Here is a 12,724-nt window from a genome sequence, read left to right on the forward strand (position 1 = left end):
ACAACATTTTTTAGAGTGTAGCAATATCCATAGCTTAAAAAATATTATGAGATCAATTTTGGTCAAGGCCATGGTGAGCATTATGAATATATACTATATCTAGTCTATCCATATCATCCGGAAATAAAATGCTCTAACATATGCTGGGTTGTTTCAACCCAATTTTGGGTCAAATATGGACAAACCCAGCCGTTGGGTTACATTTTAAATTACATTTTTAACCCAATGTTTGGGTTTGTCCATGTTTGACCCAAAATTGGGTTAAAACAACCCAGCATTTTTTGGAGACAGATACGATATGAAGTTGTTAAGTGTACTAACAGACAGAATATTGTATCTCTGTGTCTGGTATTATACTATTTTTCTGGTCCTGCCAATGATTTACGGAAAACTGATGCCAATAATCTACCGATCAATACGCCATATTGTTAATGCAGCTCCACCAGTGAGTGCACACACACACACACACACACACACACACACACACACACACACACACACACACACACACACACACACACACACACACACACACACACACACACACACACACACCACTACTTGATCTTCTTGGCGACGTCCAGGTAAGCGAACTCAATCTCGCGGTCCGCAGGGCAGGTGTTCATGAATTCTTCTCTCTGGTAGGCGTTATTCAAATATCGCAAAACTCCGGTCATCTCCGCGGGAATCTCGAAACCTCTGTATTTCCGAGCAACAATCTACAAACAAGAGTATGCAGGTGATTAAACTGGTTGGTCATACACAGTAAAAAAAAGTTAGCTTATTTGTTTGACCCAACCGATAGGTTGCAGATATTGGGTCAATGTATTGGGTTATTTTAACCCAACTGGAGTTTAACCCAATGCATTGGGTTAAAATAATAATCATGCTATGTTTAACCCAACCGATGGGGTGCACATATTGGGTCAATGTGTTGGGTTATTTTAACCCAAATGGAGTTGGGTTAAAATAATAATGGTGCTAATACCATCCCATAGTTGGGTTATTTTTAAGCCAACATTTTTAAGTGAGTATGAAATCCAGCATATGCATTTTAAATGACTGAGTAAAAAAATATATTATTACAGTGTGGTCCAGGAGTTATGAGTTATTTGTATATATACAGTCAAACCAAAACTTATTTAGACACCAGATGTATTTTTTTTTATTCAGGGCAGTGTTACCAAAATGGCCAACTTTGCTTAAATAAGACAGTGTTGATGTACAGTAAAACCAAAAATTATTCAGGTATCACTCACTCTAAAAAATGCTGGGTTGTTTCAACCCAATTTTGGGTCAAATATGGACAAACCCAAATGTTGGGTTAAAAATGTAATTGAAAAATGTAACCCAATGGCTGGGTTTGTCCATATTTTACAACCCAGCATTTTTTAGAGTGTATATAAGTGAGGAGAGCAAAATAGTAGCTATATGGTGTTTTATATAAAAAAAAAAATAATAATATTTGTGTGTGCTGTAAAGTGGTTAGAAAAAATTAAATCGGAATCGGCTAAATATCGGTATCGGCAGCTCAAACTCAATGAAATATCAGAATCGGCCTAGAAAATTGCTATCGGTTCATCTCTAATTGTATTGTATTGTATGTACATTTTTCAATTCAACTTTTCACTGCGATTAAAATTAAGATTTAAATGAGATTCATTCAATTTAAAAATCATTTGAACAAATATTGGGGTTTCAGGAAAGGGAAGATTTTGTCGATGAGAAAAGAAAAGGAGAAGCACCTTCATGATGTGTAGTTTGGGAAGCAGGTTACAGTCGGCCAGCGTGAGGTCGGGTCCGTCCAGGAATCCTCGAGTGGACGCTTCAGGATCATCTACGCTGTTGGCATCGATCTCCTCGGGCAGCGGCGTCTGCAAATACTCATCCAACCTCTTCAGGGACTTCAGAAGAGCTTTCTCCAGACCTGGATACATAAAACACCAAATAAAACACAATTACAGAGGAAAAGAGTCACAACCAGGACTATCTGTTTACTAAAAGCCATTAAACTCGCCCTCATTAGCTTCTTTACGAGGGTTCTTGATGTAGGCAGAAAACTTGGCGAATACATCTATTCCTGCGGTGTTGGATTCTGGATGCTTTACTGCCAACTTTGGGTATCTACAAAAAATAAAACGATTAGTTTTAAGTATCTGAGGCAGGTAGGAAGAGAAATGGGAAGTGAACCGATGTAGAAAGTACCGTGGTGGGACCAATCGTTCCTCGAGAAACTCCTCCATCTTGTTGACGTCCACCAGAACATCTCCGTTGAAGGTCATGAATGGAGGATTGGTTCCTGGAGCGAGATCCTGTAAATCTGCAGGCTTCCTGATCAACAAACATGCTCTTCGTCAGCAACGTTATTGGGAAGTACATCTAAAACTATTCAAAATTGTTCATTGAAATATAAAACAAAATAAGGGCCTAACCCTAACTTGTAATTAGAAACTGAAGAAAAAAAAAGATGAGGTACTAAAATCACTAAAACTAAATGAAAATAAATTAAAGCTAAATGGAAATGTTAAAAAATAATAATAAAAAAATGACAAAAACACATAACAAAATTACTAAAACGTAACCCTTGTAATGCATTAAAGAAAACTGTATACCTGTTGCAATTTTGGGTTTGATCTGATCAGTAAACTCCCATTAATCAGTGAATGTGCAAAAGTTTTGAATGTTACCATGTTTTTACCATGCTACTACTTTTTTTTTAAATGTTAAGTGAACTACAGTAAAAACCAATGCAAGAGAATTGTTTTATCAATATGTATGATAATTTTCATTTTGAATAGTATTATATGAAATTTATAAGAACATAATATATAATATTATATTTTCTCAAGTTACTTCTGTAAAATACAACTTATAGATGAAAAAAAAACTGCAGAATTTCATGCGTAAAGCAAAAGGTATTTGGTTATAAGTTTAAATGGTTATATATATAAAAAAATATATTTTATTTTTATCTAGGGAAAAATATTATTAACACATATCTAAAGTTTCATTTTCATGCTAAAAAACATGGATTTTATTTTTATATATTTGTATTTTATTTTGATATACCTCTTCCTGGTCAAACGGACCCAAATGTATTTCTAAAATGAATATTTAAACTGAAAATATACAAATAAAAGCCAATTAAAAATATTAATAAATACAATAATTGTGTACATATAATACTAAAATAACACTCCCTTTGTGAAAAAATCTTAGATTCCAATGGAACTTCCAATCATTATTTGGATCTTAATGGGATTAAATAAGATCCCAATGTATATACAATGTCTATATGATGTAGTTAAATCAGAATAATGTCTTACAGAAGCCGTTAAAAAATAATTTTGCTATCGGTTCTCCAGGCGCATTTTATCCGGTTGGGAATCATAATGGTCCTGCTGGGAACCTGTGAATGTTGTGCTTCACCTCTTGAGGTCCACAGTGGTGACGTTGAAGATCACTCCTTTCAGCCAGAGGATCATGAAGAGTCTCTGAGAGAACGGACAGTTCCCGAGACTCTCTCCATCGCTGCCGGCCTGGGACACACACACACACACAACATGCCATCAGTGCTGCAACTACACCAGACGTGTGGAGGAACTATGGGTGTGTGTGCGCTGACGTTTTTGATTTCATTTTCTCTGCGCACTGCAAAAAGTTTCCTGACACGGGAAGACATTGCACAAATTCCCATAATCGATCGTTGTTTAAGTTAAAAGTGCAATGTGTAATATTTCTGAGGATCTATTGACAGAAATGCAATATAAGATCCGTAACTATGTTTTCAGTGGTGTATAAAGACCTTACTTAATGAACCGTTATGTTTTTATTACCTTAGAATGAGTCATTTATATCTACATAAGCGCGGGCACCCCCTGCTATGAAGATCGACATATTGTGACGTCATGTTTCTACCGTAGCCGACAGCGAACAAACAGCGCGTTTCCTCACTAACTTGAATGAGAAGCAGCAGAATTTCGGGAAAATTAATGACCACAGATATTGTTTAGGACAAGAGCCAGAAAAATAAGCGAGAAACGAAGGCAAAAATCTGGGTGTGGCTTTTCACCGATGAAGGGTCTTATGAGGGAAAAATGCTTTCAAAGCGACGCTGAAGTTGCCTTTTTTTTCTGCCGGATAGGTATTCCAACTTTAACAATGCAAATGTTTCATAATGTTAGCATTACCTAGAAGCTGTGACAAGAATTGTTTCATGTAACTTAGTTCTTCTCCCTCGCTGTGTTGTGTGTTTGCTATTTGGGGATAAATGTGCTGGTTACGTTCATGAGACAATCAGCTGATTAGTTAGCCTGGGTGCCAGCCGAGAACCCCGACCATAACATGTTTTGGTCGGGAAGTTCGGTCTGGACTCCGGTTGAGGAGTAATTATGCTCGGCTCCCAGAAGGCAGAGCCAATCAAATTGCCATAGGTAACAAAACCTATGTGCGTGAACTCGATAATCGACTACTTTGGACTTCGACCGAAAACAGGAACTAAATACAGGTATGTGCATTGGCTGAAATAACATCATTTTTATTCATATCTTTCACATCTACTGCAGTCAGATTCACTCGTGTTCACTCTGAAGGAATCACTCAACATGGCTGGGCACTTGTATGACACATCAAGGATGATAAGAGGCTAAAAGCAGGTTTAAAATTAGACCCCATTCAAGTCAATAGGGTGCAAATTTTAAAAATAGGATAACACAGTGTAGGCAACACCGATTTTTGTCATTGTTCTCTGTATTGACAGCACTCCAAATTTACTAAAAAATTAGCTCAATGTTAAAATTGACCGGAGTTCTCCTTTAAGGATAGCAATACATTATGAAAGGGGTAAATAAGCTTAAGCTTAAACTGTTCAGCTGCAGAACAAACAACATCACAAGATGTAGAGTCAATACTAACACTAGAATGAAAATATTGGCGTTTCACATTCATACGGTGAAATACGCTTCATTTCAGCAACTCTGTGACAAGCTAAGGCTGTTTACACGGAAACGATCTGAAGAGAAAACGCAAAAGTGGCGTTGCGTTATCACTTTTTATTCTGCGTTTAGACGAGCGTTATGGGGGGGAATTGGATGTAGTGTGCACTCCAGACGGCTAGGGGGCGATGTGAAGCACTGAAAGTGAAAGAGACGCTGACACAGTTTTTCATGTTTAATACGGTAAAGCTGCTGCTTTAACCCTCGGTGCTCTTCGCGTGTCGCTCAAAAGTTACAGAATTATTATTTTTATTTATTTATTTAGTTTTTACCGTTTTTACCCTTTAGACGGGAACGCAATGGTGGAGCGTTTTTAAGATTTCCACTCTGGAGGGTGGTTTCACTTTTTTTGCGTTTTAAGCCCCAAAAACGCCGTCGCCATGTAAACGAAAGTCACATCCGATAAAATATTTTTATGTTTCACCCGCGAGCGTTCTCGTGTAAACAGGGCCTAAGTTTCCATCCACTTGTCAATCGAATTATCTGAAGTTCAGTAAAAAAAACTCATGCGAGTGAAAGTGTGTTTCCATCCGACGGCTTTTAAGCGAATAAAAACCTGTGCGTAATGACGTCACATGCTTGCGATCAAATTGGTATATCGAATTGATTTGAGAAATTTTAAGGTGTTTCCATTCATTTTCGCACTGAATCGCACAACATTCAAGCCAACATTTGCGAACAAAGTTTTGCTAGACAAAATGGATTCATTATTTATTCGGCAAATAATGTTTCCATCAGCGTTTATCGCATAAGCCGTATATCGATCAAGATGAGACCGAACGTATTTAATTTGAGTCGATATTCATGAAATTCAATCGAATTTTACTGTTTCCATAAGGCATTTTTCATTCGATATTACTTAATTCGGATAAAAACGTGTGGATGGAAACATAGCTACAGTCTGTGATTTTACTAACTACAGTACAGTAACTTTGCAGCTGCTTTTTAACTATCAGAGTATTAGTAGACCGTCTGCTTAATATCTGCTAGCACTTTATTGTGACGCTCCTCAACAGACATTATACTGACTATAAGTCTTATTCTACTAACCCAAACCCTAACCTAGTTAGTTGTAAAGTTACTTATAGTTAGGAGAACGCCCAAAGTGCACTATTGAAATAAAGTATAACTGATTTCACTTATCAGCAGACAACTTTTAGACAAATGTGACTGGAGCCGCACGGGTATATCTGAGGCAATAGCAACTATACATTGTATGGGTCAAAATTTTCAATTTTTCTTTTATGCCAAAAATCATTAGGATATTAAGATCATGTTCCATGAAGATATTTAGTAAATGTCCTACCGTAAATATATAAAACATGTATTTTTGTGAGTGAATGCAGCTTTATAGGAGATTTTCTCAATATTTAGATTTTTTTGCTCCTCAGATTCCAGATTTTCAATAGTTGTATCTCGACCAAATATTGTCCTATCCTAACACACCACACATCAATGGAGAGATTATTTATTCAGCTTTCATATTATGTATAAATCTCAATAAATAAATAAAAATACCCATAAGACTGGTTTTGTGGTCCAGGGTCCAGAGTTAATTATGTGATTGGCCTAATAAATGTTTCTTTTTGCCTGGGAAAATGCTTGAATACAAGCAAATCTCTAATTGATAGCACACAAAAAAAGGCCACAGTTGAATAAAGCATAAAATTCAACCGCACAAAAGAGTCTCTCATTAATTTGAATGTTTAATTTCTTCATAGGTTTAATGTGAGAACGTCTTACCTTGACAAACAGCTCAATGCTAGGAAATCCCAATTTTTTAGCTGCTACATCAAACCAGGCCATGCTGAACTGCTCTCACATGTCTCATAACATTGAATGCAGAATGGTTTCTCAAAGCAAATTCTCTGAATGCATGGAAAAGTCTTTGGAGAATGACTGATTACATTTGGTGTTCTGTGGGTGTTTGGGCTGGAGAACACGGTCAGACACGCAGGACACTGAGACACTGAGACGCTTGTTCATTGTTATCAGCGATAGAGACGCCGTTCATGAGACGTGCGTTATGAAAGAGTTTTGCAGAGTTGGGAATCGCCGTTATGATTTCCAGTGTGCAATCTAACATTGCACAATAATCTAGAAATAAACTATATACATTTCCATGTTGTATGTGTCGAGTCGAGTTACTACTGTGTCACTGTATTTATGAGTCTGGAGGTTGTGGAATGATTATGTGAGGTCTGGCCACCTGAAGATAAGCTGTGATGAGGGATGGAGGAGGACATGAGGATAAAACAGACCCACATAACGCCAGTAGAGGGCAGTGCAGCTTCTTTAGAGACACTCGAAAACCTGACTTTATAAGATACATTTTAATAGAAGCACACCACTGCATTGCAACTAAATTATTATAATTAATGTCACATTGTGTGGGCCAATAAACAGCGGCCTAGTAGCAACCATCTAGAAAACAAAAGGAACTGCATAGCAGTTAACATGTTAAAACACCATTAGGAACTCCCTAGCAACGACATAGCAACATGCTAAAAAAACACACCCTAGCAACCATTAATAACACCCTAGCAACCGCATAGCAAATTATCCAGAGCACCATGGAAAACAATCCAGAATACCCTAGCAACCCCATAGCAACATCATAAACACCATTCAGAACACCCTAGCAATAACCCAGAATACCCTAGCAACCCCATAGCAACGTTATATTGCTAAACACCACGCAGAACGCCCTAGCAACATTCTAATAACCATTCAGAACACCATAGCAACCGCAAAGCACAATGCTAAAACCCGATCAGAGAACCCATGCAATTATTCAAAACAGCCTAGCAACAATCCAGAATACCCTAGCAACCCCAAAGCAATGTGCTAATGCTAAACACCACTCAGAACACCCCAGCAACATTCAGAATACTCTAACAATCGCATAGCAAAATGCTAAAAACCAGAGAACCCTAGCAATTATCCAGAACGCCATAACAACAATCCAGAATACCCTAGCAACACCATAGCAATGTGCTAAACATCACTCAACATTCTAGAAAACCATTCAGAACACTCTAGCAATCGCATAACAAAATGTTAAAAAGCAATCAGAGAACCCTAGCAATTATCCAGAACACCATAGCAACAATCCAGAATACCATAGCAACCCCATAGCGACGTGCTAATGCTAAACACCACTCAGAACACCAATCGCATAGCCAAATGCTAAAAAACAGAGAACCCTGGCAATTATCCAGAACACCCTATAGCTACCGCACAGCAAAGTCCTAAATCAGAACACCCTAGCAACCTTTAGGAACACCCTGGCAACCACATGCAACACTAGCATCATGACGGTGAGTTTTGCACATGCATGAATCATATTATGACTGGACGGAGCCCCTCCACCCCCCAAACACTCAGGTCCTTCTCACAGCCGACTCAGACCAACACACATCTAAATCAGATTAGTGTGTGTAGAGGAATGCTGGATTATTAACCCACTACACTTCAGCTTCTCATAGAGGCGACAGGTGTTCAAATACATGCACATCCTTCACTGTTCAGAGCAGTGCATCACTCGAAGTACCAGTAAAAAATAAGAATCAGCTGTTTATCACTGAATAACAGGCATAATAACTGAGCATATCATCAGATCCTGTTTGCCAAAGCAAAGCTACGACAACAAACACAAACTGATGATGAGACACAACATGATACTTCTGTGATCTGAAATGTACAGAAAGGCTGTGGGGGTTGCACTTTTTACTGTGTTCCCCGGCGACCTGCACAAAGGGCGTCTTTGTTACTGTTCTCTCTGCAGAAACATACGGGTGGGATTTAAGGACATTTTTACCAGGCTTAACGTCCCGCTGCTCAGCCTCTTCATATCACAAGAATTTGGCTGTGCGCTTTGTTCCGAATGTTTCAGACAATTCCATGAATAGAAAAATTAATATTATAAAATAAAATAAAATAAAATACTATTACTGTAGTTTTGCTTAGTTACAAAACTGGCTATACCTCATAGAAGAAAAGAATAGAATATAATAGATGAAAAAATACTATTACTGTAGTCTTGCTTGGTTACAAAACTGGCTATACGCTTTATTCCGAATATTTCAGAATAGAATAGAATAGAATAGAATAGAATAGAATAGAATGAAAAAAAATATTACTGTAGTTTTGCTTGGTTACAAAATTTATTAGTTTCACCTTTTAAGTTGAAATACTGAAATAAATTAACTTTTGCACAATATTCTAATTTTCCAAGTTTCACATGTAGAATAGAATAGAATAGAATAGAATATGACTGGTTACAAAACACTCACTGTATACATAATAATAAATAAATAAATACATACTGTTGCTGTAGTCAATACACATCTATGTTGCACTATAGTCAACACAGCAGCCAGCCCTTTCCTAATGTGTGTGATATGATACTTTATATGGCACTTTCTATTGAAATGTTCTAGAATCAAATTGTGTCTATTGTGTACGATTCATTTTTAGCTCACCGATCAATCCATCAGCTCAACACCCTGCTGAGAATAACTCAATTAACTAAGTGCATTATATCACCAGCAACAACCATTTATAAATCACAAACAGGGTTGGAGTTACGGTTGGAAAGGTCAGGCTCCCCCTAAATAAGACTTAGTTCTTGAACATTAAGTCTTAATATATTACTTCCGTTTTATTGTAGATGGATGTTTATGTCATATGAACCAGTTTACTGTTTTTAAAACCACCTTGTGACCAGTTACCAGTATTAGGTGTGTTTTTTTAGACACTTTCATGCTGGTTTTAACAGGTCACCCAGTAATACTAGTGGTGAAGTTGGTGTACCTGCTTATTCAATTTGTGGGGTTAACATTGCCTCGGACTGGGAATTACATTCTGGTTTTCTAGAAGCGGGATGACAGCAGACCAACTGACCAGTAAAGCAAAGACACTAATGCAATTAGTGTTGGCGATAGTAACACCATCTGCTGAGCAGAAGGACATGCTGTCATTGTAGGAAACTAGCATGGCTAACAAGACAGCCTTATCATTGTCATTTTAAAAATACAACTTTACAAGGCTCAAATCATTATTTCTATTATTAAATCTGGTATTTTTGTCTGCTTTTTGACAGGTTATATGCATGTAAAATTCTGCCTTCCCTGTAAAATGTACTACAATAATCATACTTGCCAAAAACACTAAAATATTTGGTTTCCATATTGCATATTGACTACAGCAGATCATAATATCTTTAAAACTACAACGTTTTTTAGCAGAACCTGTGGATATCACAGTCAATTTTGAGGACAAAGAAACCCACGTGACTCATTTCCCGTCTAAATCTTGACCATTATCAGACTATAAATAACAAAAGAATACCTTCACATAGAGGGAGATCTGCTGGTCAGGTGGATCGCCGTCCCGTTGCGCTGGAGTCGCCATCCTCGACGGCTTTCCCAGTGTTTTTACCTCTTCTTGTTGAACTACGGCAGGTGGGATCCCAGGGAACCCATTCGCCATGCTGACCTGTTGACCTTTGGCCTTGATATTCACCTCGCCTTCGCTGCCCCCGCTCATGGTTCTGATCTGACTGCCGAGGGGCTTCGGTGGCTCTTGGAAAGGGGCATCTGAGCTCTCGTTGGACTTCAACCAGGCAGGTATGGTCACTTTGCGCCCCCCCTGGGCTTTCCTTCTCGGCTCATCTTCAATGACAGCCTTAAGCTCTTCTAGCCACTTCCCCGCCCCCTCTTCTATTGTTGTTGGCACTTCTTCCTTGACTTGTCTTCCCTGTTTCTTTGCAACATCAACTCCTTCTACGATCTCCCGTTTGTCATTGCCAAGCTGTTCTTGCTTCTTACATGCCCCCCCTTCTATAGGCATTGGCATTTCTTCGTTGACTTGTCTTGGCTGTTCCTGCTTCTTACATGCCCCCTCTTCTATTGTTGTTGGCACTTCTTCATTGACTTGTCTTCCCTGTTCCTTTGCAGCATCACCCCCTTCTACGATCTCCCGTTTGTCATTGCCAAGCGTTTCCTTCTCCTTACATGCCCCCTCTTCTATAAGCATTGGCACTTCTTCGTTGACTTGTCTTGGCTGTTCCTTTGCAGGATCACCTCCCTCTGCAACCTCCCTTTTGTCATTGCCAAGCTGTTCGTTCTCCTTACATGCCCCCTCTTCTATAAGCATTGGCACTTCTTCGTTGACTTGTCTTCGCTGTTCCTTCTCCTCACACGCCCCCTCTTCTACAATCTCAGGTGCTTTATGTGGCTGTTCTGCTTCTGTACAGCTTCCCTCCTCTGCAGAAAGCTCCTCCTTCTTGGTAATCTCCACACCTCTTTGAATCTTTGCAATGTCCTCTTCCTCTTTATCCACTTCTTTATCTCCTCTTGCCTCCTCAGGTCCATTGACAATGGCTGATTGGGTATCCGCCACTGTTCTCTCACAGTTCTCTGGATCGGTGTCTCCCACCACTTGTTGCAACCACTCCAATCTTTCACGTTGTTGCACGATGCTTTCCGCCAACTGATTTGAATTCTGGACCATCTCCTCTACGGTTACACCGAACAGATCAGTTTGAAGTTGTTGCTCTGTTGCAATCCAGTCAATCGCCATTTCTTCTGCTGCTTTGTTAATGGTGGATGTTTCTTCATCATTATTTTTGGCTAAGGCATCATTGTGCATTGGCTCACCAATTGCATTGCAGTCCTCAAATAAAGGCACCTCGGTCATAGACTTTTGTTCGCCATTGTTTTCAAATGTCGCTGGTTCTTCCTCTTCCCCAAGACTCTGAAAGCTTTCTTTTGAATCCGCTACACTGTTAGAAACCATCCGTGGCTCTTCATCCACATCGTTTTTTACACCCTCTTCATGCTCCTCTTCTTGCAAAACTATTTCATTCTTTACTTGCTGCATTTGATCATACTTGATTTCAATTTTCTCGAGGAGGCAACAAGTGAGCTGTCTTACCTCAGAGAGGAGCAGCTCATGTGTCTCCATCTTCCTTTCGCTCAAAGTCTGCACTTGTTGTTCATCGTTTTCCTTTTCATCTTCGTACAGCGTTTCCAACTTGTCATCCGCTCGATCCATTTCTTTGAACGCTCTTGCACGCACTTCAGCTTCGTTTTGAAGCTTCGAAACTTGTGTGTGCGCTGTATTTGAAAGTTCCTCTGGTAGCTCAGGCCTTAATATGTCCACTTCGTCCTCCATCTTTCCATACTTTACCTCTTTGTTTTGCAGAATCACACTCTCTTGGGGCTCCAGGTCTTCCATAAAATCCTCTTGCTCTGTTTTATGGACGATCACATCTGTTGAGGGCATTACGTTGTCGTCTCCACCATCGTCCATATACTCATCCACCTCTTCACCTAGTTCAACCTCATCTTCCTCCTCCTCTTCCTCCCCAGTCCGCCGATCTTCCATCTCCATGCATGATCCTACAGGACGGTGGATAACAGCTCCGTTAGAAATCTCCATGTTGATACTCATATCACTTTTGGCCTGGGCCATAATTCAACAGCTAGACGAGTGTTTAGAGTTTGCTATGACTGTGTAGAACTTGTTGTATAGCTAACACACTAAAGCTCTTGTGTCTACCTCTCCAGGCTACGTTCTGTAGAAGTAACTAGGAATTACTCTCTCTCCCCCCTTTTCCTGTGGAGGATTATGGTAAATTTCGGATTCTGATCCCCACATGACTTGCCTGCCCTTTCAAATCCGCTCCAATGGGAGCCTGGTCAGCTCAAGATGATCGGTTTAAG

The 12,724-nt window shown here is 39.2% G+C and overlaps 2 protein-coding genes across 2 annotated transcripts in view; both read right to left on the reverse strand.

Moving 5' to 3' along the window:
* Positions 1-10,756, reverse strand: LOC307000127 (chloride intracellular channel protein 4-like). The gene is made up of 7 exons (XM_079615426.1): positions 10,347-10,756; positions 3,430-3,539; positions 2,206-2,331; positions 2,018-2,124; positions 1,746-1,927; positions 511-719; positions 1-452 (listed from the first exon to the last, which is right to left on the reverse strand). Exons 1-6 carry the CDS (start codon positions 10,542-10,544, stop codon positions 558-560), a joined length of 885 nt encoding a protein of 294 aa, XP_079471552.1. The 5' UTR covers positions 10,545-10,756; the 3' UTR covers positions 1-452; positions 511-557.
* LOC307000242 (uncharacterized protein) overlaps positions 10,631-12,724 on the reverse strand; it is a gene marked incomplete at its 3' end in the record, with an annotated part of 3,463 nt that continues 1,369 nt past the window's right edge. Inside the window, exons 2-3 of the mRNA XM_079615677.1 lie at positions 10,734-12,400; positions 10,631-10,669 (exon numbers count right to left, since the gene is read on the reverse strand). Of these exons, the coding sequence (XP_079471803.1) occupies positions 10,631-10,669; positions 10,734-12,392 (1,698 nt within the window). The 5' untranslated portion in view covers positions 12,393-12,400. The remainder of the gene's footprint in view (positions 10,670-10,733; positions 12,401-12,724) is intronic.

Source organism: Phoxinus phoxinus, assembly GCF_949152265.1.
Source record: "Phoxinus phoxinus genome assembly, chromosome: 6".
Classification (NCBI taxonomy): Eukaryota; Metazoa; Chordata; class Actinopteri; order Cypriniformes; family Leuciscidae; genus Phoxinus; species Phoxinus phoxinus.

Coding starts and splice junctions, on each gene's coding strand:
- LOC307000127 (XM_079615426.1), bottom strand. CDS start 10,544: ATGAGCGGGGGCAGCGAAGGCGAGGTGAATATCAAGGCCAAAGGTCAA. Junction 2,332..3,429: donor ACCACTGTGGACCTCAAGAG/GTGAAGCACAAC, acceptor TTTGTTGATCAG/GAAGCCTGCAGATTTACAGG. Junction 2,125..2,205: donor GAACGATTGGTCCCACCACG/GTACTTTCTACA, acceptor TATTTTTTGTAG/ATACCCAAAGTTGGCAGTAA.